The 23,158-nt window shown below is 44.0% G+C and overlaps 1 protein-coding gene across 3 annotated transcripts; it reads left to right on the plus strand.

Annotated features, from left to right (window-relative positions):
- The first annotated feature begins 24 nt into the window (after positions 1 to 24).
- On the plus strand, positions 25 to 23,158 carry dpf3 (double PHD fingers 3). 3 transcript variants are annotated; one of them, XM_084377540.1, is made up of 12 exons: positions 38 to 300; positions 9,046 to 9,206; positions 10,673 to 10,780; positions 13,503 to 13,636; positions 13,757 to 13,852; positions 13,992 to 14,064; positions 14,566 to 14,607; positions 16,359 to 16,496; positions 16,584 to 16,712; positions 20,104 to 20,216; positions 20,511 to 20,592; positions 20,740 to 23,158. In XM_084377540.1, the coding sequence occupies exons 1-12, from the start codon at positions 269 to 271 to the stop codon at positions 20,805 to 20,807; spliced, it is 1,176 nt and encodes a 391-aa protein (XP_084233666.1). In that variant the 5' UTR covers positions 38 to 268; the 3' UTR covers positions 20,808 to 23,158. The 3 variants fall into 3 exon arrangements, with proteins under 3 accessions (XP_084233668.1, XP_084233666.1, XP_084233667.1); XM_084377541.1 differs by lacking the exon at positions 14,566 to 14,607; XM_084377542.1 differs by lacking the exons at positions 20,104 to 20,216; positions 20,511 to 20,592; positions 20,740 to 23,158 and adding an exon at positions 18,277 to 18,804 and having other exon boundaries at positions 25 to 300.

Here is a 23,158-nt window from a genome sequence, read left to right on the forward strand (position 1 = left end):
TGATATTTCATATTCTCGTGCTGTTTTCACTACAACAAGGACAAACAGGTTGTATTTGATGCAATGATAACCACTCTGGGGACTCTGGGACATTGATCTTGACACATTTTTCTATGAGGCCACGCCTCGTGTCTTGATGCTGCTGTTGTATTGGTAGGGCGCACAGTGCCCAGGACCGCATTGGCTGTTGTGTTTCTTCTGTTTTTTTTCCATAAGGGTCCCAAACTACACCGAGATTTAGAATATTACGTTACAGTCCAGCAGGAAAATGGCGACTGTCATTCATAATCCTCTAAAATCGTGAGTACATTTTTTTTGTAAAGAAATTATGAAATGGTTGCATTGTTCGCGTGCATGCGGTGATGCGCACAAGATGTGTGCAGGCTGAAACGCGCAAAATGAACACTTTTTGCCTTGTACTCGGACCTTCTCCGTGTGTGTTATCTGCTGTTACCGTAGCTGTGTGTGTTGTGTAAGACTGATATGAAAGCATGCACAGTCTGCAGAGGAAACCTCTCCAAACCCCGCGCGTAAATGTCCGCACTTTTACGCCCGTGCACTTTGATGAAAGTTGCCATCGTTTTTTTTTTTTTTTGTATTACAAACGCGGTTGACAGAAGTTTGCACGCCAGGCTCTTTGTCAGCGCTGGACGGGCTGAATTTGCATAGATAATTTCATGCAATTAATGTCACAAAGCGCACATTGAGAGGGCGACTCTGGCTCACTGCTGCTGAATGCACAATGCACAGCGCATTATTACATGGTATGATACAGTGTTAATCTGCTTTCATGCATGTAGAGAAAAACCTGCAGCGTGAGGCAGAATCAAGGGGGGCGTGCAGTTCTCCCTTAAGTTTTACATTTTAATCTCTTAACGGTGCCAGGGTGTGATCTTTGCATCGACATTGTGTTACCTTTGAGAAGAAAATGCAAAAAAAAAACCAGCAGATGTGTTCAATCTAACCAGCTGGATAGACCCCCCCTCTATGTGTGTGTGTGTGTGCAGCCATAACTCTCAGCTCGGTCCATATTAGTGAATGCATGTTTGTCTTGCTGCTGGCTGACAGCAGATGTTTACCACTGGTCATGTGGAATGTGCAGAGACTGAGACAGTTATCCCCAAAATCTGTTGTGCAAGAGGTACAGATGAGTGTTTCAAACAACTCAAGAGATTTTTACGCATTTGGACGCGATGCTGTCGATAAATCCAAGATGTTTATTGTCCGAGTACACTCCTGTGACGGAGAAGTTCCACTACAGAAAGAGTAAATAAGTAAATATTGAGTGTTACAGCAGCAAAAGCAAACGCTGAAAGTGTAAACAAATGAAAAGGGGATCCAAACGGCAGGAATACTGTGCATAAACGACATGTAGATACAAACACAGACTGTTAAAATGCAAAAGCAACACGTATGAACTGAACATAAACAGCAGGGAAGTGTATAAAGCAGCATCGGGGCGTAAATGAGGCACATAATATCTTTTTGCTTCCACTTCTTCATCCGTCCTTATCAGCTTTACATCCTCTCCGAACCATTAATGTGCTTGATTTCATTACGTGTATTAATACTGAGAGTGAAAGGGAAGGCAGGCTGGGAGAACTCGTGATGCTCTTGTCTTGTGGAGCTCTTTGTTGACAACCAAAAATATCTTACTGTACACCCGGGACTTCGGGGGGGAAAAAAACGTCTCTAAGCTGCTGTATTCTGCTGAAACAGATTAGGCTTCAGAGAATGTGGATATATATGTGTGTTTTTGTGTGTGTGTGTGTGTGTGTGTGTGTGTGTGTGTGTGTGTGTGTGTGCAGCAGATTAGGACCGTCCCAGTATTCTCCGGGGTCCATCTGTTGAGAGAGGGAGAGGTACATGTAAAAACAGACAGACTGATGCTGAGGCAGAGATGGAGGGATGGAGGCGGGGGGGGGGGGACCCCATCTGCCCTTCATATAGGCCCTGACCCCATGCAATATCTGCAAAAATGTAAATGTGTGCATGTGTAGGTTGGATTCAGGACTCCACCTACTCAACCAAACATAAGCCCATACCCTAATGCAAGAGATAACTTGTAATGTATGTGAACTGATATCACATGTGAGTTACTGCCATGGGAAATGCTGCTGCGGTCTACTTTCCAGGCTGTTTGAGTCCACTGTCTGCTTGAAACAATAGGCCCCGGCTTGTCATCTGTCCCCAGGATGTGGACGGTAAATCATATGCACTCAATAACGTGCTCATAATCTCGCCCCCACTCTCGGCTCCGAAAGAGGCATTATTACAGCCGTCATCATCCAGCAGTAAATACGTCTGGCTGTCCAGACGCAGCCTGCGCATATTTACTTGATTTGTTTAAACGCTCGTGTGCTTTTCTACAAGGACTTCTTTGTGATCCGCGCGCGACGGGGACTTGATGAGGAGCTGACACGAGAAGTATTCAAATGAGCGACGTAATTCATGCAGGGATTTGTGTTTACGTGCATGTGATGTGTCCTCTTTTACCTCCTGTCATTAGTTTCAGTGAACAAAAGGAGCTCAGGTGGAAAGTGGTTTGGTTGTGTTTGTGTAAGGATTGAAAGGACTGAGATTTAAAGGAGATGGTGTGTGTGTGTGTGTGTGTGGAGGTGGTGGTGGTGGGGGGTCAACGTGTGTGTTTTTATTGCGTGTGTTTGTTGCAAATGCGTGGGCGGTTGTGTAGCTGCCCGCCCTTCCCCCAATTTGCGTGAGAGGGAACATAAGTGAGTGATGGAGGTTTGAAGGGGGGGCGGTGTGTGTGTGTGTGTGTGTGTTGAGGGGGGGTGGTTGTCTGTCTGGCTGCATTTACTGCATACATTTATACTACACCCTCAGCACAGGGGCGAACTCTGGCCTTTGTCTACCCGAGCCCGGGGACTGGGAATGTCCGGGAATGGTTTCCAGGCACGGGGAATTAAATGGCCAGGAACATTTTTTTTTTTTTTTTAATAGAAGCTCCATGCAGTGATCAATCCTTCCTTTTTTTTTTCTCTTTTCTTTTTTTTCCCCTCTTCTGCACATGGAGCTGGCACATGTTTCTCTCTTTATGTGGAGGGATGAGATATGGATGTTATCCCTCACATATAAAAATGATATCTCTTCCTTCGGAGACACATTTCTCTGATTTCCCCCCCACACGTTGACTTGAAGTGAGTTATCATTCAGCCCAGGTCTCCAGCTTCCACTCCTTCACCTCGCAAGCGTCTCTACATCCTCCACCAATCGACACCGCCACCTCCTCCCCCCTCCGGGCCAAAACAACAGCAGCAGCATCTGAATCAGGGTTTCCCCTTTTGCAACACCCTTTTCCTATTCTGCTCGCTCTACCTCTCCCCGTGCCTCCCCCCCCCCATCCGACCGCACTCTGCACCTTTCCCTTTCATTCCCTTTGTGTGTCTGTTTGCGCACGGACGAGCGCGCGTGTGTGCGAGTGCGCTCGTGCGTACACACATCCGTGCGTTTGAGAGAAAATGAGTGTGACAGGGTTTGAAAGGGAACACGTGTGCCCCGGGACATATCGGACCCCCTCCTCTTCCCTCCCATTCTGCCTCCTTGGCTCCTCCTCCTCCTCCTCTTCGTCCCCCTCCTCTTCTCGCCCTGCAAAGTGCCACAAAGACGCCTATCAGTGCCCACATACCGTTGCCCGGCCCTGCACTTCCTTTGGGGGGCCTCTTACATACTCCTAAAACAAAAGTGAACTTCCTCTGTCCTCACCATCTTCTGCCTGATCTGTAGCAAACCTCTATCACTCCTTGACACTACGAGATGAGTCGAAGATTTTCCCTTTTAGACTCTGTGTGTACTGCAAGCTTGTTAGAAAGATGTCTCTGTGTGAAGTGATACATGCCAGGATTTTATTGTGGTGGAGTTAGTCGCCTATACAGTTTAGCTCTGACTCAGTGAGCTGAATGAGGTCATGTAAACAACATGTAAACAGCTCTACACGCTGAGAAATGATGTGCCTGTAAAGTCTGTCATAAAGGCTATTATCAGCTCAGCAGTGGGGTTTTTCACTTTTGTGTTTTTCAAAATTGACTTGGTCGAGACCGAAGCAGGGCGAGACTGAGTCAAGACCGAGACTAGACAAGTCCCATACTCGTATGACACACTTACGATAAAATGTGGTGTGGGACATGCGAACCAAAGGCTCTCCTCAAATTGATCTGAGTAATCCACATTCCCATAAAAACACACACAGAATAACAAGGACAAAATCCAGAGACAGAGACAAGACCGAGTACGAATGCCATAGATTCTGAGACAAGACTGATCTCATGTATTATAGCGCTAACTATAACACAGAAACCACTTGGTTAAGGTCAGGAGCGGCTCATGTTTTGGCCCGGTGTTGTTCGCCTTTCATGCTCACAACTGTTGAAACACCACCTTGAACAGTGGTCTTTGCTCGGTTACTGCGTCGTCAGGCTGTAACGTCTAATGTGTGACATCTGCCAAGTCACAAGGTCTTTCCTCATGCATGTCATGGTTTCAAAGAAAGCTAAAACTCTTTGCATCTCCTTCAGCTGTCAAATTAGCTGCTAATAATTACAGAGACTTAAATCTGTTGCATACACACCTGCAAGAATCCCAGCACGCATGCTCCCTGACACTTACTACTGAAAGCAATCTCTGACCAGCTCATTTAATATGAGGTTAATAAAATAAAACTAGAATTAGTTTGTGGTTAGTAGAGTGTAATCTGATTTTGAAAGCTTTTGCGTATCACCAGCGGCTGATGAATTTCACTATTTCCTCACATGAACACGTTCAGTTTTCACATTACAGTAACAAAACATTTATTTTTTTACAAATCTGCGTCTGTCATCTCCGGCGCTCTCACGGATGCTACAGTAATAACCTCGGCCTTCAGCCTTGAAGCGCCTTCAAAGCGGAGAGCTCCTTGAAATGATTGACAAAGGTGTGATTATGGTTAGCTGAGGCGAGGAGGACGAGACCGACAAAACAGCTCCTGCATGAGGCAAAACGGTCAAGGCTTCGTTCATTTATTTATTTTCTGCTAAAGAACACCAATGATAAATAAAATACCAAAGTAATCGACAGGGTTTTTTCTGAATAAATTAAATAATAACGAAAAATAGTGAAAACGTCCATTATGATTTCTCAGAATTGACCAATAATGTAAAACCCCCAAATATTTAGTCAACTGTTGTGCATGATTAAGATCTTCACAGTGGAAAAGCAGCGACCAGTGAATGTTTGGCATCTTCAGCTTGACAAATGACTCAGATGCCTTATTGATGATCACAATTGTTTAATTTTCTGTAAACTAATCATCATAGCGCATGTTTAGCGTTTCAGATCTCGTTGAAATGGGAAGGTCGCGTTGTAGATGAAGAGTGTGGAGCAAAGAACGCGACTGTGGAGAGACGTCTGACGGCGATTCATTATGCCACTGATGAGCGCTTTCAGTGATTAATTATTCTATTTAGCGAGGAGGAAGCGAAGGTGCTGCGAGCATACATTACTGACGGAAATACGTGACGGGTAATTGCGAGATCGAGCGGGTTGAATGACAGCAGACGTCCCGAACAGAAAAGAGCTGCCTCTGCTCAGTGCGAGTTTAAGTATTTATGTTCAGCCTCTGTGACCTTTTACCTGGAAAACGCTGACCATCGTTGCTTCTGTGCTTGCCGTTGACAAGCATGAGCGGCACACACACAAAGCTCCTCTGTGCTAGTATGGGAGCAATTGAGACAATCACAGTGGTACACACACATATGTACACACACACACACACACACACACACACACACACACACACTAACACACACACACAGCAACTGCAGATTCCATCAGTATCCAGGAAGCTGTTGACCGAGAGGAATGCGCTCTCGACATGCAAAACTCGACTTACATAAGCGCCATCACTCGGATCAGACATAAAGTCGACTAATGGGTACAAACAGGAGCACGGTGCAATCTCTGATGGTTGAATCGGGTTCGTGGGGGGAGGAGGTAGGCGGGGGTCTCAGGACACGCATGGACAGATGGTCTCCCAGTCATACATATACACACACGAACACACCTCTCTCAAACAAGCAAGCGCAAGCACAGCAGGGCACACTTTGCTTATGTAAGAGTTTATGAAGCCGGCGCCCAGGGGACGTTGTACAGACACTTTGTAGTTGGACAGAAACGTACGGGGCGATACGGGATGACACATGCGGGAAGAAAAGTGGGGAAGACAGGATGAAGGGGGAAATGCCCGGAGTTCAGGCAACAAATAGTAAAAGCAGAAGACAGCGCTTCACTTCGGGGAATGTGAGTTATGTGACAGGAAGTCTCTTGGATTTGTCCGGATCACGGTGACTGCTGGTTGGTCATACTGTGAAAACACGCATCACCAAAAAACACCAGCTGCATTCTTCATCTCTGTAGGTCCTCTGACAAAAAACCTCAGCCAGCAAATGCCAGACATGTTTTGAGCCCAGACCTTGTGCTGTGTACATACAGTGTGGCACTGATGGTGCACATGAAGCCATTGTAGAGGTTTGCGCCTGCTGTTGCAACATACTTTATTTCTCAGCTCCCTCAAAAGAGTTAACTGAGGGAGAGAAAGCTATCTATACCTTAAAGCAATAGCTTGACATTTAGCTTATTGACTTTCTTGGTTGTAAGATGAGAAGATAACATACGGTACCCTACAGTATTTTTAGCCTACTGGTGCTGGAGCAAGGAAAACGTAGCTTAGCTTAGCTTAAAGACAGCTGGCAGGGGGGAACAGCTAGCCTAGCTCTGTCCAAAGGTAAAAAAAATAAGAAATCTACCTACTAACACCTATTAGATACTGCTATCATACTGTATCTGTATGGCAAATATGAAGGTGGAGCTGTTAGCACTTAGCTTAGCTTAGCATAAAGACTGTAAGCAGGGGGGACAGCTAGCCTGACTGTCCAGGGTTAGAAAAACACCTAGCAGCACCAAATAGAGACCACTACTGTATCTGTATAGCAAATATGGAGCTGACAGTTAGCTTAGCTTAGCTTAGCATAAAGATTGTTAGCAGAGAGAAGGAGCAAGCCTGGCTCTGTCCAAAGGTAGAAAAAACACCTACCAGCACCTTTATAGATACCACTATCATACTGTACGCTATCTGACCAGCAAATATGAAGCTGGAGCCAGCAGACAGTTAGCTTAGCTTAGCATAAAGACTGTAAGCAAAGGGAAACAGCTAGTCTGGCTCTGTACAAAGGCATAAAGTCTGCCTAACACTCCTAATACATACCAGTATCATACTGTATCTGTTTGGCACAGATGAAGGTGGAGCTGGCATAAAGAGCTAGCTAGCATATATAGTCTTCATTTTTTCTGTTTATGATTATTTTGTAGCCTTTCCTCTTGCTAGCGATAGCTTTATGAGCTTCATGAGCTGCTTTCATTTGAGAAAATGTAGCCCAGAATATATTACCGACTGTTTTTCTCTCTCCACATTGTTCACTTTGAGCCGCCCCCACCCATCAACTCATGTCAAAAGCAACAAATCTCCCATTCATCTCTGATCTTTGTCCAGATGCGGCAGTCGGTAGCCAAAATCGAGGTGTAATTCACATTATAGAAGTGTGAAGACAATGCTGTAACGCAGCTACGAGATGGGAACCTTCATCTGTTCTCCACATGTTCCACGTTCCCGTTCTCCCTCTTTTTAATCAGGTTTTCGTTTCCTCTTTTCAGTCACAAATCAAGTATCCTCCTCATACGTGTCTCCTCCTCTGATCTCCCTCATCCATACATCCACCCTCCAGTCGCTATACTCACCCCAACCTCTCACCCTCCTCCCACCCCTCTCATCCTCGTCCTCGTCCATCCACACTCTGCTCCCCCCTCCCAACTCCAAACACTGCACATCTTTGTGAGATTCAGTGTGACCAGAGCGCTGGTCTTTGTCCAGCTTGGCATTCTTAACATATCTTTGTAGAGAATCCACAGAGCCAGTCAGAGAGACAGGATGATGGGCAGGCAGATATAAACAGATAGGAGAAAATCCCCCAAGAGCAAGAGATCCTATTGGCATGCTTTCTTTTTTTCCAACCTTCCTGTCACTGATTATGTCGGCTTCGATGCGTACATAGAAGATACTAAAGACTAGCCATGATTGCCCCTGTTGGCTGAAGACCGGCCCATTAGAGCTATCTATCCTCGAACTTTCAGCTATGTAATTTAATAAACAATAACCTACTCAAGGTTCATATTTTATCTCCTGCAAAGAGATCTTGGTTTGTTCCATCTGTTCCTAACGATCTCAGCGGCAGAAATCCTTGCCTCTAGACAGAGACCGCGGAGATTATTGATGGCTCACATCCTGATTTATACTCTTGTGTTGGTCGATAGTGTGTGTGTGTGTGTGGCTCATCTGCCGTGTGGACCTTGAGCCAGCGCTCTCACTTATCTATCAGTTTGACAGGATGAAACATGTCTTCGAATCACACAGTTACCATCATTACCTTCCGTATCCCCCGTTCCCTTATTGTGCTCAGTCTGCGTAGATGTTCCTGCCTGTGCTGCATCTGATGCGAGGCAGCAAATCCAGACTTTACACAACAAACCGAGCCAAAATACGGAGAGAAGCCTGGGCGTGTTATATTAAGCCGAAGCCCTAAACAGGCCCGCTCATTCTTGATTTGCAGACCGTACCAAATCATCAGCCGCCCAGCACATGTTATTGCCATTAACCGTCCCCAAAAGAACGTGAACATTTAGCTGATAGGACTTCAACAGCAGGAACGACTCAGCGCACAGAGAAGCAGAAATTGAAGCAGCATGCTGCAAATAGCTCGGATCGATGGCAGAAATAGGACTATAATGTTACTTGTGGGTAACTTGAGTTCGGCAATGAAATATACTGCAAATTTAGGTCAGATGTTGAATGAACGGGGCAGTTTCCGTAGACGTAGATGATAACGAGCGATGCATTAAGTCAAATAAATCACAACTGGTCTTTTTGTTGTGTCTTCTTGTCTTTATATTTCAACATGTTTACCTGCCACCTTCTCTGACTGTCTCTCTGTCTGCGCTCAGGCTCGGCGACCAGTTCTACAGGGAGGCCATCGAACACTGTCGCAGCTACAATGCTCGCCTCTGTGCCGAACGCAGCGTCCGCATGCCCTTCCTGGACTCGCAGACTGGCGTGGCGCAGAACAACTGCTACATCTGGATGGAGAAGCGTCACCGCCAGCCAGGTGATCCTCTCACGCAGATTCATTTCACTGATATGACTTTTAACATGTAAATTTGGCAATATTACATTACATTAGTTACTTCTTTCACTTTTATTTAAAGGCGCAGTGTGTAATTTTTTTGCTGCGAGAGGTTTCTCAATCAAACAAAACAACTTGTACTGTGGGATTATGGGAGTTGTTGTCTGGAAATGAGACTCAACAGTCAACCATCTTTCTCCAGAGTTACTTAAAGAGTTATGCAGTGTAGATTTATCAAGTTAACATCACAGTTGAATGAATGAAAAACACGTTAACTTAAAAAAGATAATATAAGTTTACAACTCAACAAAATGTGCCAAAGACCCTGTCATTATAATGCAGAAATGTTGCATAGTATATCTTTCAGGAATAGTTTGACATTTTGGATATACACGTAACTTTCTTGCCGAGACTTAGATGAGAAGATCGATTCCACTCTCTCATCTGTACACTAAATGTTGGTTTGCTTAGCTTAGCATATATATTGGAAACAAGGGGGAACAGCTAGCCTAGCTATGTTAATTAGTGAGCTTTAGAGGTGCTGGTAGGTTTGTACAGAGCTGTTTTCAGTCCTTATGCTAAGCTAAGCTAAGCATTTGCAGGCTGAAGCTTATCTTGAACGCACAGAGCTCCGTATCAATCTTTCATGTCACTCTCAGCATGCAAGCGAATAAGCAGAAATGCATAAATATGGATGGATAGAGAATTTGAAGGCCCCCACCACCACCACCACCTCCTGTATATTCTTTGAGTTACCATTTGCCGATTTATCCAGAGACGAGCAGTCAGGATGCTTTATGCACATCTGGGTCGCCTGTAGAGCCAAAGGGAACAATCTGCTCTTTACTGAGAGCTGGACACAAATAGCCTGCTCTCCATCTCGTATGCAAAGCCCTTCAGGCCACACCCTATACTTTGTGGCAGGCCTAACTCACATTATATGCATTTATTCTAGGTCTATCCCTCCCCCCTCATTCTCCTGATTTTTTATTTTTTTTCCTCTGCTGGTGCTGAAAAAAAAAGAAAAAAGTACTTCTCTCCGTCCATCTTGGTCAAAACTAATGGCAGAAATATGATCAGACACAAGGGCCAAAGTATTCAGTTCAAGTAGAGGAAGTCTGCTTTACTGACATAATGACAAAGCAGCAGCCATCCTCATAATTAGGTAACATTTCTACACAGACATGTCTGATGAAATAGCTATAGGTTTCAGGCTGTGTGTGATATAAGAGCAGGATTTTTGACTGTAATCGGGACACATTAAGTGGCAGGAAAGTAAGACCAGTCCGCTGTGTGTGTGTGTGCGTGTGCTCAGGGGTCTCAATGCAAGTTTTGTTAAAATTGTCCGCTTGCCAGTGGTTGTTAAAGTGCTTCCTGTGTGCCTGTGTCTCTGCATGTGTGTACGCCTATATACATGAATACGTGTGTGTGTGTGTGTGTGTGTCCAGGCCAGGCAGCAGGACAGATGTATACCTACCCCGCTCGTTGCTGGAGAAAGAAGAGGCGACTCCACCCACCCCTGGATCCCCAGCTCCGCCTGTGCGAGCTCCGACTAGGTAAGACAAACGGCGCACACATTGACATGCGTGCACGGTGAACCCCGTGCCCACTGCGGTACTGACCCGTACCAATGCAAAGCCCACTTTGAACTGTCGCACCCACCGCCTTCATCTGAACACACGTTGTGTTGCGCAGAGCTCTAGGCGTGCTCGGCGACGTTAACGTTCGCTATCTGACCATCTGGCTCTGGTTAGCCCGTCTCTCTCGCCAGGTCTCCAGGTTCATTCTCTCCCCTGAATCAATGCCTCCTCTCTCTATTCTCTGGCAGTAGACGCACACACACACATACACAAGCGCACACACAACACCCCCACACATGACTCCAGCTCTCCGTTGCAGCACAGAAGCACCCTAACTGGGCCTCTATAATCATTTGTCCATGAGGCATTAGAATGTAAGTGAGTCTTATGAGGTGGAAGTGTGTGTGTGTGTGGATGTGTGTGCATCCATGCATGCATATGTGTGTGTTATAGGGGATTTTTTTTGTGAAGGAATGCCCCAGGAACCTGATAAGGGGGAGAAATGAAGGCGAGTCTTTGTTTCGGCTTTGCCACACTATTGTTTCCCCCTCGCTGTCTTCCAGAAGCAATATAATACTCCAGAGCGTTCACCTCGAACGGTTCAGCTTTAAGCAGAGGACGTTTCTGTGGAGAGAAACTCCCCAAACAAAGCACGTAAAGGGACAGAAAACTAGCAATAGACTTTAGTTAACAGGAGCAGGAAAGCCTTTGTAGCTGAGAGTAAAAGAGAGGAGAAGTCTCCAGTTTTGTTTTCCAGAGATCCAATTCTGCAGTTTGGCCCAGATATCTATCATAACACGACAGAGGAATGTGAGTGCTCCCCTTTCAGGCTTTTGGAAATGCTTTATGTTTATTTAATGCTTCCTGAGCAGAGAGGTTTGTCTCTCTCTCTGTGTGTGTGTGTGTGTGTGTGTGTGTGTGTGTGATACACAGAGGCTTTGTCGTGCAGTTTGAAACCAGAATCGAAATCCTTTCTGTTTTGTAGATCTTCACGTCGCAGCTCAACAGTCGAGTGGCCTTGTGTCAGCAGCCATTTTGCTTCCCTGTTCACGAAGACAAACGATACGTTTCAGATGATTCAGTGATGCCGCGCACGTTCACATGTTTCTATCAAGCAGGGCTGTACCGAACAGTTCGAAGCTTCAATCTTAATCAATATGCCGTGCAGCCTTTTCTCTGTTCACTGCCAGGTTGTAGATTTACAATCCTGCGGTGGACACGTAGGATTGTTTCTGACTCGTGTGATCCAAACATTTCCAATAACCCCAGTTAAGGTCGTCACACCACATGTTTTCATCTCACCGAATATTCAGCTTCAGTCCATTTTTGCTGATGGTTTGCTTCTCAAAAACAACATTTTCAGTGCAGAAATCGAGTTACGCTCAGTAAAATTCATTAAAGATAATTGATTTCATAAAAAACAACAACTAATCACTTCATTCAAACTGTATTTCATGATGATATCATAAAATTCATTAAAAAACATTCAAAGCTTCATTCGAAAACCTCAACATAGGCTTCAAATGTGAAAAGCTGTCATCTCATGTCTCTTCCTCAACATTAGACGGTCACTCCAGAGATTTATTATTGCTTTTCTATAAGGTTATCTCCTGATTTATCATCCCAAGTGTGGGTCAAGCTTTAAAACATTCCCCATAATTCAACTCAACAGAATACTTCATTATACCCCTGTCTCCTTAATGCCTGCTTCTTTCAACCGCCACACCTCCAGTGTAAAACACAGAACCAAACCCAGTTGACATCACTATGACATCATCAAGGTTAGTTTTACAGGCTGTAGAAAGCTCTCCAGAGAGACACAGAGGACGTTATAAAAAAAAAAAAATTCACAGGCTAAATAGCACTCACGTAAAATCTGTAAACACTTCATGTGTAAAATGGGTGGAGTGGCCCTTTAGGGTTAGCTGTGGATCAATATGATTCGTGCGAGCATGGGCGTTTGTTCTTATGGGGTTGGGGGTGGAGGGGTCTTTTTGCTGGCAGAGCACATTCAGTTGGCCCCCGAAGAGTCGAGGGAGAGGTTTTTGGGACTGTGGGGAGGGAGGAAATGTCTGTGTCAAAGTCAAGCTATACAAAGAAATAAGAGGAGAGGAGGAGGAGGAGGAGGAGGAGGAGGAGGAGGAGAGGAGACGCAGAGCTGTGTTCAATAAGAACAGCATCCCTGCTCCCTCCTTTCCTTTCTTATCACATCCCGACTTTCATTGTGTTTTTTATCCTGGTGTTAGAGTTCAAAGACGAGGACGGAGAGTCAACGCTGCAGCGAGTTCATCTCCCGGGAAATGAAAAGAGGGAGAGGATAAAAGAGCAGCGAGATACTGGAGATGTAGTTTAGACCTATGAGCAGTGTTTTTTTCTCTATCTTTGGTTCATCATTTCCTCCCGACTTACTGTGAACCCTCGTTGTTATTGATGTTGAATCTGTAAAACTCTAAACAGAGGGAACACACTGATACTGATACATTTTCTCTGCATGTTGTTCATCCAAAACTGAGCTTTTTTTGAAAGTGCTTTATAAATCAGATGTGATCTGGCACTAAACTAGCCTGAAGAAGATCTGCTTTAACTCTTTTGTTTAAGATATTCAGCAAAAAAAAGGATGCAAAACTGTAACGCGCACACACTGTCACCTCAGATGGTCTTTTCATTCTCTCTCTCTGTTTTGCCGCCACCTCCTCAGAAGCCGAGCTGGCCCCGAAGCGTGAGGGTCCCCCGGGGGAGGCCACGGCCTTGGAGGCCCTCCTGAGGGGGGACAACCTGCTGGAGAAAAAAAACAACATCTGTAAGGAAGAGGAGACGCTGCTGGAGATACAGGTATCACGTGAATTATGTCCAATGTGAAATCATCCAGATTGTAGCCATTCTTTCTGAGCTCTTCACACATGTTGTTCCCTTTGTGTTGAGCCTCTCTCCGTCTGCACGTTTGCTCTGCAGAGAGTTCTGGAGGCGGAGGAAAATGGGGACGGTTTCCACGATGACGACGACTTTGAACTGGATACTCCAAAGAGAAAGAACAGAAACAGAGGCAAAGTGAGTGTGTACGAAGACAAGCATATATATTAATGCGTGTGGCGTTAAAGAGAATGAGTACAGAGTTTCATCAATACACAATCTGATCTATCAAGTGTATTATGTGACACTTTCCTCTTTGTATCCTCTTTCCTCTCAGAACAGAGGATCCACTCGCAGAAGGACAGAGCCGGTTAACACGGACGACCAGGACAAACCTTACGTCTGCGACAGTAAGGGACAAGAAAACTCTGTACATCCTGTGCCTTTAGTTTACATGTTAAATCAAGAATCACAGTGTTTCACAAAGCTCAAGTAAGTGGAGAGACTCTCTTTACATCTCCTTAGATCTGGCTAGACTCACCTTATTCCTTTATTATTCACTGTCAGGAAACCTTTCTCTACATGCCTGCTCCAAATTCTTATATTTTGTTTTTAGGAAACAGAGAGAAACCAGCAGACTAGTCATTTTCTCTCATCTTTCAGTGAGACACCCCCTCTCCTTCTCCTCTAAGAGCAGTCCTCTGCAGCATGAAGAAAGAGTTTGCTGTTAATCCAGACCTGACTAGCATGCCACTTAAGTACTTGGGCAGAATCCCCCCAGGAATGGATTGCCATGGGGATGTGGAAAGAGATAGGCCTCCGCTCGAACAACTGAATCTCATCCTCATTTTTGTGTCTTGTTCTGTTCTGTCTTTTCCTTTATTGTTTGCTTTGTGTCTTCTCTGTTCCAGATAGATACAAACAAAAGCATAACTCAAAAAAGGCTGAAGAAGGTATCGAACCTGTCGCCATCTTGTCTTTCTAAGGGCTTCATGACTGGCTTTTTTTTTGTTTTTGCTAATGGGCATCTGGCTGTGGGAATGGCTAGCTGAATGCTAATCCCTTGGAGATGCCTAACGCTTTAAATGCTTTATGCTAGTTCGAGCGTCCGCTCCTGCGTTCAGTGCAAGCATTGCATGACACTAGCGCGACGCCATCTGCCTTAATGCTTCCTCTTTGCAAGGCATGCGCCACATGATGCTTAAGCAGCAGCAGCAGCTAATGTCGCTCTGACAGATGCATGTTTCTTAAGGCCTCACTAGCTGTGACGTGATCCACAGATGTAGCCATTGTAGAAGTCTTTACACTGGGCAGATTCCTAAAATTTTCCATATGGAGTTTTTAACCACGGGAATGGATTGGCAGTGAGTTCACAGGGTAACGTTGAAGCTCTGCTGCTTTGTGGTAAAATACCCAAATCTGGCTGAAACAGAAATGACTTTAACTTCCAACTTCTATGATGGCTACAGCTCGAATGTGCTTATTAATAACCCCAATAACTGCGACAATATTAGACTATAGATTGTAGTTTTTATATTATTAGTAGAAAGAATCTGTGTGACTTCCCAGTAGAGTACCGCAGGGTAAAACGGTGTATGTCAAGCTCTCGTCTTGTGTTGATCTGCTTGATTATAATCTGTTGTTGAAATCAATTCTAAGCTACTGAACCTCTGACACACCTTTCGTATCCTGTCCCCATATCTATACACTAGACTCCGTAGCAATAAAGGGGTAACACGTAGGATATGGCCAGAATTTTAGTTTAAAAACAAACAACAAAAACAACAGTGTCAGTGACATCAATGTATTGTGTTGCAGAGATGCCTACTGAAGTTAGCATGCTAACAAGCTAGCCCCGGCCCACCCTATCACGTAATACCATATTTTTACAACTTTTTTCCTTCCAAATACAACCGTACACGGTCTGAATTAAAGCTCAGTGTCTTTTTAATTTAACGTTAAAACACACTCGACAGAAACAAATTGAAATTCACCAAAACAGTCTTGGTTTGTCTTCCCACAATCCCCTCTGGTTTGGTTCAAATAAATACAAAAATATTCCCGCTTCCGATGCCTGACTCTCTCTCTCTCTCTCTCTCTCTCTCTCCTCACCGCCTCATGCCACTGTAAATCACCTCCATACTATATTCCCTGTCTTCAAACCAGCATCTGTCGGTCTCAGAGCCTGTTTTCACACCCGCTGGCTAATAAGCTAACGACAGCTAGCAAAGAGTATAGTGAGCAGCAGTTAGCCGTTATGCTTCCCCTTATATTTTTTTTGAGCTACCTTCATTTTCTGGCCATATCTTACAGGTTACACCTTTAGATATGTAGCAGTTAAAGCCTCTTCTTAGTGAATTAGCAGCAGTAATATATCCTCTCAAGGACGTTGTCTTTAACGAATCCCATTACGTGCTTTTGTTGGCTCATATGGTAAAAAAGTGAACCTATTCATACACTTTTGTAGTAATATAGGTGACATTTTATATTCTGATATATGGTAACAGTACAAGTAGTAACAATGTCCCACACTTTCTCCATAACATAACAGTTCTCTGCAACATATATGATTTTATTCACATTATACAACTAAGTAGTTGAGTGCAAAACATCAAACATGAATACTGACAGCCAACCGAGGTTTCTGCAAATTGTCTCCATTAAATTAAGTGTTTCTAATGGGGCTGTAATGTTTCATCTGTAGTCTGTGGAAAGCGCTACAAGAACCGGCCCGGCCTGAGCTACCACTACACCCACACTCACCTGGCCGAGGAGGAGGGTGAGGAGGAAAAGGACACAGATATGCCCCCGTCTCCTCCGCGTTATTCAGACAACCACAAACGTAAGTTTTCCATTTAATCACACAGAACAACAGTTCAAGAGCAGCTCATATATCCTCCTCCTTACATGTATCTGTTCCTGCCGACAGCTCAGAAGGCCCCAGATGGCTCCATCATCCCCAACGACTACTGTGACTTCTGCCTGGGAGACCAGGACTCCAACAGGAAGACGGGCCAAGCCGAGGAGCTGGTGTCCTGCTCCGACTGTGGACGCTCCGGTGAGTCCCCAGTCTCCACAACATGGAGGGCTCCATTAAAGCCTTAGCTTCTTTGATGATGTTAGCATTAATGTAGACCACAAGCTAATGGGTTTGTTTTCCTGCCAGTTGAATTAGATGAATGTCATATGAGTGTTTTCAATGGCACAGCAAGAAACCACTCTTATAAATCACTCTCTTATCAAGGGTAATAGTTCGATATTTTGGGAAATATGCTTATTTTCTTTCCTGCCAAGACTCAGACGAGAAGATTGACACCACTCGTTAAGTATGGATCCACTACCAGCAGACGGTTAACCTAGCTTAGCATAAAGACTGGGAACAAGAGGACAGCTGGCTCCGTCCAGAGATAACAAGATCCTCTTAACAACACTTCACATCTTGTTTGTTTAGTCTATACAAAACCTGAATTGTAAAAACAACAAGCTTTACAGGAGATTATATGCACTGGACTCTGCCGTGGCGGGGTGCAGTGACTTCCTGGAGGCTTGTTGTCACCGAGAGCTTTTTGTATGGAGTAAACAAACAAGGCATAACATGTTAGTCAGTAATCTTTAAAGGTGCTGATAGAAAGAGTGTGTTGCCCTCGGACAGAGCTGTGCTGTTTTTTTCTAGCTCAGCTAAGCTAACCATCTCCTGGTTGTAGCTTCATATTTAACACACAGACATAAGAGTGGGATTAATCTTCTGATCTAACTCTCAGCCAGAATATAAATAAGCGTATCTCCCGAGGAATTAATTGGGATTTTCAGAAATTAGTTGTTCGCTAGTCCAACACTTTAATTTGTGTCTACTGCACATCTCATTTTTGTTTCCCTTTTACTTCCTTTTCGTCCACAATCTTGTTCATGTCTGTTCCTCGCTTCCTTGCGATGTTTATCGGTGTTACACGGACTGAAATGGCCACAGATGTGATGCAGTTTAACTCCCTGCATCAAACTTCTGTTTAGATTAATGGATAATGATTCATTCGAAATATCTTTTGGATCAATGTTATTATTATAAAGTTTGCAGTAAAGTTCATTTTAGTTTGTGACAGCTTCATTTCATTATAAGTCATCCTTGTTCACGCAGGTTGATTTCTGTCTCTCCCTGATGATGTAGCTCTGATTATGCAATGAATTGAGCTTTTCATGATGCAGTGTCTTTTCAAGGGGTTATCAATGAGCCATGTAGACCATAAGAAGTGAGCGCCAACTCCAGGAAAAGCTTTGCCGTTTCCCTTCTTAGAAATAATATTGATCGATAGGCTCCGCTGCTTGCTTCCATCCCGCATGCTTCTCCATGTCAGCCTCGTCCATCAGTCAGGACTTCTGCCTTTAGACGACATGCATTCACTCTTTCGTTTCTCATGCATTACTTTATGGCACATCTGGCTGCATTTTTGTTTCATTTCCCCACCCTTTTTTTTTCTCCTCACACTACCCAAAGACGCCTCTGCTGGATATCACGGGCAGAAAACATTTTTTTTGAATCAGCACCGTGAGGTAGAGTTTAGTTAGAACAGCTGCGAGAGTGTGTGGACTTTGTCTGTGTTGCTCTGACGCTGATGTTTTCATGGTAGCTGGAAGAAGAGGAGGAAGAGGAGGAGGAGGAGGAGTGAAGAAGGATGGGAGGAAGCCGAGTGCTCTCGAAGAATTGTTCGGCGGCGCGTCAGACAGCGACGCCTCCACGTTTCATGGCTTTGAAGAAGCAGAGCTGGAAGACGTTTTGTTTTCAGACGATGATGATGATGCGGACAGCTGATAACGGGACATCTTGGCTAGCTGGACTTCGTGGCAATAAGAGGCGTTTTCAGAGCAAACGTTTTCATTGATCGAACGCTGAAAGACTTTGAAGTGAAGAGTGGACTACAGCGACACCATCTTTTTTTCCCCTGATGGATACACGGGCATTTTTTTTAACCATGCACATGTGGATTAAGACATTTTCCATTTTCCATAAACAAACACTAACCTCCTTTTGCTTGCGTGAGATAATCAACGCGATAGACTTAACTTCACGGCTACATCCTATTATATTCTGGACTAAAATAGCAAGACCAGTGGAACGTGGACTCTTAAGTCACTCCATTGGCTAAAGAGGACAGGTAGCCGAGAGGTAAGAGCCAATTGGCACCCCATTGCTCCTCTCTCTAGATCCTTTCTTTTATCGGTAGTCTCTGAGTAGAAATACTTACTCCTGCCTGCTGCTAAGTGGTATCTGTTCAAGCTGGCAGGCCGTCTTTTAAACTGCCACAGCTAATTTCCATCCCTGACTCTAATTCCTCCATTTATTCGGGAAAGCAGGCAGCAGCTTAAAGTTGAACTGCTTTAGATTTAATCAAGTTTCTCTTTGTTCCCCCCCATCACAGGCTGATAGGGAGGGTTTTCAGTGTTTCTGGCTGCCTTCCCGGTTCAGATGTAAATCACTTCATCCTTGATTATGGCTCATTCATGGCTCATTGATACCCCATTGATACCAGGGCGTTGCAGATAACCGCGCTCCCGAGATGCCGACAGAGCCGCGAAGCTCTTATTGTCGTTACAGCTGTAGATTTATGGGGAGATGATAACATTTTGCCTGCACACACCACTGCTCGTGTTTTGTTTCCCAGATATATAATCACTTGTCTTTTGTGGTTAGATGGCCTTTGATGCTACGTTTCATACAGCTGTATGGACTGTTGTTTGAATCACAGACACAAGTAACCCCGGGGCTGCGACTAAACTGTCAGAAACATATGAAAAAACGCTTATCACAATCTCCCAGAGCCCAAAGTGACGCCTTCAGATTGCTTCTTGTGTCCAACCAACAGTCCAACACTCAAATATTAAGATTATTTCCTCGTTTATTTTCAGAAATGGGAAAGAAAAGCAGAAAATCCTGACATTTAAGGAGCTGGAGCAAGAAAGTGTTTGACATTTTTGTTAAAAAAAAAAGAAATGACTGAAGCAATCGATTACTAAATTTGTGGCTCTAGTTGATAGTCACTGCTGGCTCTTATAAAGACATAACAGTCTTATTTGAAGGGAGAAATCATTTTATTGAAACACTTATTTCTACAGCATTAAGAAATGTCTTTAAAATAAAAAGGAGAATTTTAAAATCTGAGCACAGAAATACTGTCGATAATTTATTCATTTTAATTAACATAGGAGATACATTACTGCTGCACCTCAGAGCCTGCAGCAGCTACAGCTGCAGATGATGTAAATCCACTTTTAATGAATTATGTAAATATGTTTAGATGCGTCTGTCTGCGTCTGTCTTCAGCTCACTGTCTCGTAACAGGCGTCTCTAAGCGGTTACATAAGATAACGCAACTGAATGTGCTTTGTTCATCCTCTGGCCATCCACTCTTTCCTTCTTCCTCAGTTTTCTCGTCTCTTCTCGCCGTTCCCCCCCGCAGGTCACCCCACGTGTCTGCAGTTCACCGACAACATGATGCAGGCGGTGAGGACGTACCAGTGGCAGTGCATAGAGTGCAAGTCCTGCAGCATCTGCGGCACCTCAGAGAACGATGTATGTATGATGTAGGAGACGGGAGTCTTACATGATGTCCGTGTTCGGATAACACGACTAGATTTGAATTTGCTTTGAAGTGCACCAAATTTGACTTGCTTTCTGTTTAATGTCGTGACCTTTGCACAATCAGCATTCAGCCTGTCAGAGGCGATACACTACACTGATTTTAACTCACTGTACGTGGCGAGCAGATAAGATACACGACAACCAAAAAAACAATAATAAGAACAGAAAGAGGACTTTAGGTAGGTATCCCAAATGTAATATATCGATTGTGTGTTGCAAATGTAGGACCAGCTGCTGTTCTGCGATGACTGCGACAGAGGATACCACATGTACTGCCTGAAGCCTCCGATGACCCAGCCTCCAGAAGGTACAGCGTCTGCGCTCATGTGTTTTATTGTACATCAGCTGGTTGGTACTATATACGTCATGTGACAGAGGCTGCAAACAAAGGCTATACATGGAAAGGAGCGAGGACGACTAACATTTCAGCCCTCTCTTTCTCCGTCTCTCTCAGGGAGCTGGAGCTGTCACTTGTGTCTGGACCTGTTAAAAGACAAAGCCTCAGCCTACGGAGAAGCATAACTTCCTGGACACTCTTCAACACACACACACACACACACACGCACGTACACACAATATATATATTTGTACTTAACTGTTTGACATACCCACCGCAAAAAAAACTTTCTCTCAGATAGTATCAAACACACACAGATGCAGACGCTCTCCACACACACACACACACACACATACCGACACACTCCAGTGCATTAACAGGCTCAGGGCAGTTTCCTTTGTGAGATCCTCGAGCTCTCACACAGCCGAGCAACACACTCCAGATGCAAACGCCATCAACATGCAATCTCGACCATAAGTCAGCGAACAGCAGGCCTGCCATGCAGTCATTTCTCTACCTCACCACTCGGCAGACGGCGAGAAGCCAAAGCAACACAACGGCCAATACTGTGTAGTACACGTGTACGTGAAGTACATGCTGGTTTGAAAACCAAACATCTGAAAGTCCCTGGATGTTTTCCCCGTGATTTAAATGTATTTGAGTTGGAAGACGTTCGTCCCAGAGTTTTTGCGCCGAAGTTGTTTCACTCGCTACTCGAGCTCTACGGCGAGGGGGAACCTGCCTGGGTTTGACTGATGTTTGTTTAAGTTTCTCCTTCCAGCTCTGCTCCTCTCCTGTGTTTAGATTTTACAGTGACATCCCTATTTCAGATCTGGACAGACTCAATGTAAGTCATGCCATCTTTCACAGGTTTTGTCAAGCGCCGCGCGATTTATATCCAGCGCTAAGAGGCAACGGGGCGATAAAACAAGCCTCGACTGTCATTCCCGTCGGCGCGTGGTGACATTTCGAATCCACGTCTGTTTTTTGTATCTTTACAGTTACTATGATACCATGGTGCTCAATTTGACACTTTACAAAAAAATTATAACATTTCTTTACACGGAATGAAACGCTTATTTATTTATTGTTGATAATGGTCCAATGTTACTGTCAAGGAGATCATTGTTACTGTAAATCAGTGGTTCCCAAACTTTTCCTTGGCTAGCACAAGTGGACCTGATGACTATTACCCCTCTTGGTTAGCTAGGCCACTTTTGCTATGTCTGTCAAGCTTCCCATCCTCGGACAGTCAATTTAAGTCAAGTCAATTTTTATTTGACGTATAAAGTTTGCAATGACGATTGGGACATATTTAGCATTTAAAATTCTCAGAAATGTGGACACTTTATGGGCTTCAACTGTAGTTAGCTAGCTCAAAATACATGATACAGCTAAAGCATCGTGGCCCCAACGAGGCTAAAGTCAGCCTCCTCGATAGGCCGACTGACATAAAGGCAAATAAATTGCATTCTTGTATTGCAGGGTACAGCTAGTTAGCCTTAGCATTAGTACTATTATTGCATTGGCTTCTATGTACCCTGTAATCCCACATAATATCGTAACACAGCTGGGAAGTTGCGTTATCTTAACTCTAGATAACAGCAAGGTGATAGCTGAGCATGCTAACGTTTGAGCAGCAGATTAAAACACAGTTTAAGCGCTGTGTAAGATTTCTTTAAAAAAATACACTCCAAAGTCTTTAGAAAGATAAATAAGATAAGATAAAAAGATTTATTCACCTTTTTGTGGACGCGTGCCCCCTGCTGTACCTCTTCGCCCCTCCAGAGGGCCTCACCCCTCAGTTTGGGAACCACTGCTGTATTTTAACCAGTACAGTGTGTGTGTATTATCGAGCCTTGATTCATGAGTATATAACTGGCAGTGTGGTGAATCATATACATGTCCTGAGGAAACAGTATTTAGTCCTGTCGGGAAGTTGGCGCAGGTGATGTGCGATTTTTAAAAAATATTGTTTTGTTGTTTTATAAATGCAGTCGTACCCAGATTTTTTTCTGGACGTTTTGAATTTTTATGTGGGTAAGGCTGATATTGGAAATGGATTTCTCAACATTTTATATACATAAAAGCCCCATCAATGTTATTTATGTTTCTGTTCTGAGCAAAAAAGTGTGGTAGCGGTCACCTACTGCTCTCTAAAAACAAGGAACACTGAGAATAAGCTCAAAATAAAAAAAAAACATGTATCTTTAAGTACACATAGTGTGCAAGCTTCGACAGGATATCACAATCTGCATTTTCAGTTGTTCTTCTATTGTGAGTTTGTATTTGATATTTTTTTCCACAGACAATCATGAGCTAGCATAGATACAGTACATGATGTTAATAATATGCAGAGTTTTATTGTGCTTTTCCATGGTGGGTTTCATGACCCTTTGTGTCTTCCTTTAAAAAAAAAAAAGTCTTAGATATCATTTTTATTTGATGCCATCACCTACAGTGATTCAAAATGTGTTGTTAAAGTAAATGTTACGTTATGTTTTGTGTTGAAATAAAGACTTTTCCATAAATTTCC

The sequence above is a fragment of the Pagrus pagrus genome (assembly GCF_965226575.1).
Source record: "Pagrus pagrus genome assembly, chromosome: 16".
NCBI lineage: Eukaryota > Metazoa > Chordata > Actinopteri > Spariformes > Sparidae > Pagrus > Pagrus pagrus.

Excerpts from the sequence above, each read along its gene's own strand:
- dpf3 (XM_084377540.1), top strand. The coding sequence starts at position 269 with ATGGCGACTGTCATTCATAATCCTCTAAAATC. Across the intron at positions 301-9,045 it reads ATTCATAATCCTCTAAAATC|GCTCGGCGACCAGTTCTACA; the intron begins GTGAGTACATTT and ends GTCTGCGCTCAG. Across the intron at positions 16,713-20,103 it reads CTCCGACTGTGGACGCTCCG|GTCACCCCACGTGTCTGCAG; the intron begins GTGAGTCCCCAG and ends TCCCCCCCGCAG.